Raw genomic sequence first — 6,042 nt, 5'->3', positions numbered from 1 at the left:
TATATGCTTCTTGTTTTGTAATGAAACTCAACTTTTATCAAATCAAGCAATATAGTCTCAATTGGAGGTTGGATTTATTCCATTAGGAATCATCATCCTTCAAGTTTAAGTTTGAGAAGATTATATTTTTCGTTGGGTTACAATTAAAATCTTCGCATCAATTTTAATTACCAAATTCCAAAGAAAAGAAAGTGATAAAAAAACATATCCTTAACATTCCACACATACAAAAAAAAATAGAAAGAAAATATATTTTCGCAATATTTTAATAAAATTTGGTTAAAAGAATTACATTTGGTATGGCAATGAACAATAAAATTATTTTTTACAGTCAACCAAAACAGCAGCAAATAAAAAATAAAATCAAATGGCTAAACTAAACTACCAGAAAATGGAATTCCAGCAAGAGGAAGCCAAGCATCGCCCAGCAAAAAGTTAGACACAGTAAAATTAGCAGCATCAACAGCATCTATAACATGATAACCACTCCATGTAACTCTATTACTAGTATCAGATCCAGGCCCTGTATTATTATATTCCGCATAATATAATGTATTCAACCCAAAATCTCCACTCCATATTTGCCAGCCAGCCGAATCTATCAAATCATCCATGAAATTTTGCATATAAACAGTTCTCGAATACTCCTTCCATGGCCTTCCCAGGTACGTTTTTACCGTCGAACCGGCCGCAGCCAAGTCATCGGCTGCTCTTATCACACAATTATGGATAGAAATGCCTGTGTTTTGGTTTGGATCAGTTCTTCCTTGAGCAGTAATAGCATTGAATTGTCCGCTCATCGGCATCCGCGGATATATGTTACAGTTTTGAAGTATAACAGCAGCGTTACCGAATATAAAATCTACTGTCCCATAAATATCACATTCTCTGTAAAATTGTCTCAACGAATGTGTGTATAATGTATCTTGGTAAGCTTCAAAGCTGCAACTGTAAAATGTTGATAAATCGGCACCATTTCGGACTGCCACTGCTTGATGTTTGGTTGCCCCTGCCGTGTTACGGACGGTTATGTTGACTGCCACGAAATTTGGTGCTGTCACAACTGAAAAATAAGATTAAATATTAATTATCGTATACTAATAAATTATTTACCCTGTAATAATAAATTGGTGAAATAAATTACCAAATGTGGCAGAATTAAAAGTAGTCCATCCATCAACGACGTTGCGATTTCCGGTGATGACAGTCTGATTAATACCATCACCAACAATCATCAAATAGTTCTTGTTCTTAGGAATGTTGACATATTCTTCATAAACACCAGCAGTTACATAAATCATGAAATAACCATTAGCACCATTCGATCTATTCGGAGCTGCAGAAATAGCATCATTAATAGTAACAAAATCGCCGCTACCATTCTGTACCACCGTCACAATATCACTAACCAAAACACCACTATCATCGGCCTGAAGAAGTTTTCTCCGGCTCACAGACTGATAAACCTCAAGCGTTTTGCTTGACATTTTCAATGGCAATCTTCCACTTCTAAATCCCGGTAATCTATTATTCCCTCTAGGCTTCCAAGTCTTAGATTTGGGAACCCAACCTTTAGTAAACAAAGCTAAAGAAACAGTATAGAGCTTTGTATCATTAGATAAAGGAATAGAGAGACCATTTTTGACACTCCAGGCAGACGCAGTCGATTGAAGACCGTCTAAGCAGGTTTGTTGATTGGTTAAAATAGCACTGAATAAGGTTTGGATATCATCGGCTTTGACTGAAGAAAGGGTTTGACTAGTTGTATTAACAGTTTGAAATGAAGTTGATAAGAAATCGAAGTTTAATTCAGCTAGGAATTTGCAATCCTCGAGTGCACGAATTGCAGATACAGTTAAAGAGGACCGGCGAGTGAGATAATTGTTAACCAAGTCTAAGAATTTACGGGATTGAGAGAGGGATTTACGAACGGAAAATCTGGCGGAGTCGTAGACATTAGAGGTTTGGTTAGGGAGGAGGGATTTGCAGTAGGAGGGGTCAGGGGTGAATTTACAGAGAGATGCAGGTGAGATGGGGGGATCAGCTGCTGAAGATGAAGATAATTGAATTGTGAGGAGAATGAGAAGAAGAGAGAAAGTGTTTGTAGTAGCCATTTTTATGGAGAAGGTAAAATGATGAATTTGAATAAGTGGAACTGTTGTATTTATAGAGGGAATTATGAAACTGTGGTTTTATTTATTTATTTATTTTAATTGTAGGTTCAACTGGTTACGTACTACTAGTATTTAATATTGATTGCATTCTGTTCTGTCAAGTCAACTTGCTCCTCAGATTATTTGTTTGTAAAAAACGCGTAGGTCTACCTGCTTAAAAGTTTATACGATCAACCTTGACAAAGTGGTCTAAAACTAGAGTTGCGACTAAACTGGGAATTCTTCAAACGGTAATGGAGATTCCGTTTAAATGGGAATACAAGGAGTTCTCTCCTATGTAATTTATATTTGTTTTTATATTTAATAGATGATGTGTTACTTACAGGGACGAATTCAGGATTTTTCGATAGTGGGGGCAAACTATATGTCGTATAAAAAAAAGTTCAAAATTTATTTTTAATGTTGATAGCCAGAAGCAATTTTACTATTTAACGTTTAAAATTGTGCAATTTTACCCCTAATATTGGTAGCAAAGAGCAAATTTAATCCTAACATTGACAAATTGGATGAATTTAAGAAATAATTCATCAAACTGTATTTTATACTAGTTGAACAAAAAAATCCAAATATTTCACCGAAATTAAAAATATTAATCTCCAATTATTATTATTTTTTATGAACAATCTCCAATTATTATTAAAGCACAAAAAATGCGAAATATAGTTTTTAGAACCAACTGATTGGCAATAGATACATAATAAAGAAAAAAAATGTGTTAATAACATTTGAAATTGATCTAACTTGCTAACGTTAGAGGTAAAATTTTATAATTTTAAATATTAAAAATAAAATTGCTCTTAACTATCAATATCGAACTATTTTTAAGCTTTATAAAAAATCAACAACAATACAAATATAAACATGATTTGACAAAAATTTAATAAAATAATGATACACAAAATATATAATTGAAATTTGATACCCATATACAATTAGCAAATAGCATCCTCAGCTGATGTCCAATTAAACAATATTTTATAAGATAAAGATAAATTTATTATTTTTTTCACTAACTTAGGGACAATTAATCTTATATTCAATTTAAAATGCATTAATTATAGTGCTAGGAGTATCATTTGTCTCTGAAATTAAATCTAGAAATAAAGATTTGTGGCAGAAGAAACACACAAGTCTAAGTCTAGAAGAAGTTAGACAAGCCTAGGAAAAGCCTAGACAAGGAGAGTAGAAATTCCTGTAACCAAGGACTGAAAAGAAAATGTAATTTAGATTTTGATTCCTCTTAGACGCAAAACGGCACAGTTCCATTTAAGTGGAACATCATGGAACGTTGTCGTTTTCCTTATAAAAAAAAAAGTGAAATCTATCTAATCCATGTTCTTCTTCATTTTTGGCGATTGAACTGCAGAAAAGCTTCAACTTTTCTTCTCCTGCAACAATGGAGTCTGGGGGCAAATTCCCAAAATGAAAAATTACATACATAGGATTCTATGCAGTTCTAAATATCAGTGGGGGCAAGTGCCCCCATTGCCCCCACTGTAGATTCGTCCCTACAGTGGATAAAACCCATATAGAAGCAGCTCATACAATCTTTAAGAGTAGCAATGATACATATCCAACCTGTGCCAGAAATAACAAAAGTATCAATATTCAACTTCACTTTGCCAATCAGAGGTTTTTGTCAATGCAACAACTTCAAATAAAGACCCTTCTAATCGAGAGGCCATCCTACAAATATTGTTATTCATCGATTGAGGGCTCTGCCAATTCTTAAGACCAATGCAAACCATTCGAAAAACAACAGAGGCATCTAATCTCTAATAATTCCAGCACAAATAATTTCTAGCAAACCAAATACTTTAATAAATACATAAAATGTAAGGGCGGTCGAGGATAGAAAAGGATGATAGAAAAGAATGACGTCGGATGACGTAAGGAATAGAAAAAAGCTACGAAATGACGTTTTCATCACCCGATGGGTCAGAGAAATTAAATGATGTCACCTCATGTGTTCAATAAGTGGAATACCATACACCTACCTAGCACTTCGCATAAGAAAGATAAAAAAAAATGGTGAAATGTCAAGTACTAAATCTAAAGCAAGATAATTTGAAGGTTGCCAACAATCACAATTTACACCGGGGAACTATGATAAAGGGAATACACATGGACCAATGAGGTTATTTTGTCTAAAAGTCTAACTTCAAGACACATGGCCCAATCAAATGAAGATCTTGAAAAGCACACGAACGTTGCCCCTTTTCTGCCGGAATAAACGGAAGCAGCATGCTCCTCCAAAAAATAACCGAAGTATTACCACGTAAAAACCTACTAAAATATAAGATATCTCTCAAAACTACTATAAATACTAGGTACAGCATCAAAAGGTATTCACTCACTCATCTCTCTTAAGTACCCTAAAACTTACTTCTCACTACTGTCATTCATTCATTTAAGCATCAGATCCAAACCCCTCCTCTAGTTACTTTTTTTTTTCTCATTTTAAATGATTAATACAATGAACAAGCTAAGCTAAGTTTGGAGATCTAGACATCAATTAATACCTAACTACTGTTTTCAAAAACATTTTAATTCTAAACTATAATTAATACTTTTTCCTTTTTTATCGAATCTGTTTGTAGGAGATGTCCCTAAGAATTTCAAAGTTAAATTATTTTTCAAATAGAATATCATCATCAAACGACAATTTTTTTTTTAAAAAAAATTCTGAAAAAAAGTTAAAAACAGGTTTATGTATTTTTTTTTTGTTATTGTTTGTTTCTTTTTAATTTATATTTATATATTTTATCGGATTTCTTTATCCATCTGAATTGTATCCGTTTTCTATTATTCTGTCGTTTATACTTTTTTCGGATTTAGCAAAAGCGGAAATGATTTATCTTCTCCGTGGATCAATAAATCTACGTGGTTGCAACAAAAAAAAAAACTCAGATCTGAATGTTTAAAATAGTTTAAACGATGAAATTTGGATTGCAGGTGTTTTTCTACAGATTTAGATTTACGAAAAATATATATTTTATTATTGTTTTGTGCTTTTTATACCTTTTATTAGTTTTTTTTATTCTTTTTGGTCATTTTCATCTTTTCATGAATTTTGGATTTTGCATTTATTTATGTGAGGTTTTATTACTTATTATTTTCTTATTGGAATTTCCAAAAAAATGGATGAAAGTAATGAACGAAAGGCTTAAATTTTTCAAAAAAAAAAATTAATTGATTGATTAAATATACTATTTTGAGAATATTATAATAAATTCTGAAAAATCACAATGTTCAGAAATTAACAGAAGATAAATAATTTTTACACAATAAAGATTTTGATAATTAATCATTTTTTAAATCAAATTATTTATACATAATGTAGGTTTTTCTCCATATTTTGTTTAAATAGTATAAATATAAAATTGTCCATAAGGCCGAGTAGGCCGGTGCATGACTATTTACTTATAATATTTATTACGTAGTCACAAAGATGAATAAGTCCAGTGTCAAATACACAGACATCTTATTTGTTTTTTTCTTAAAAAGTCAAATAAATTCTAAATTGGATTAAAATTTAAAATATACAGTGACATGTAGCTGTCAACCAATTGACTGCGTTAAACAAAGTCTATTCTCCATAGTTGTTTTTCTTTTTAATGAAAATACTATATCTTCATTAAATATGAAAAGGTAATAAACTTTACAAAAGAAAATAACTATAAAAAAATATAAAAAAGCTATAAAATGTATAAACTATATAGAAAAACAATAAAACATATACTTCATTAAAATTTTAATGCGCAGAAAAATAATTGCAATCGAATCTTCATCATTTAAATTTTTTCGAATATTTGGATCTGAGTTCTTTCTTTTGTTGCAATCATGTAGATATATTGATCTACATATA

General features: G+C 31.4%; 1 protein-coding gene across 1 annotated transcript; it reads right to left on the bottom strand.

The window, feature by feature from the left end:
* Positions 1-234: 234 nt before the first annotated feature.
* On the bottom strand, positions 235-2,140 carry LOC136220286 (probable pectinesterase/pectinesterase inhibitor 20). The gene is made up of 2 exons (XM_066008092.1): positions 1,145-2,140; positions 235-1,063 (listed from the first exon to the last, which is right to left on the bottom strand). The coding sequence occupies exons 1-2, from the start codon at positions 2,112-2,114 to the stop codon at positions 372-374; spliced, it is 1,662 nt and encodes a 553-aa protein (XP_065864164.1). The 5' UTR covers positions 2,115-2,140; the 3' UTR covers positions 235-371.
* Positions 2,141-6,042: the final 3,902 nt, after the last annotated feature.

This window comes from Euphorbia lathyris, chromosome 2 (genome assembly GCF_963576675.1).
Source record: "Euphorbia lathyris chromosome 2, ddEupLath1.1, whole genome shotgun sequence".
NCBI classification, from domain to species: Eukaryota; Viridiplantae; Streptophyta; class Magnoliopsida; order Malpighiales; family Euphorbiaceae; genus Euphorbia; species Euphorbia lathyris.
The sequence above is the reverse complement of the archived record's forward strand: the minus strand, read 5'-3'. Positions and strand labels throughout refer to the sequence as shown.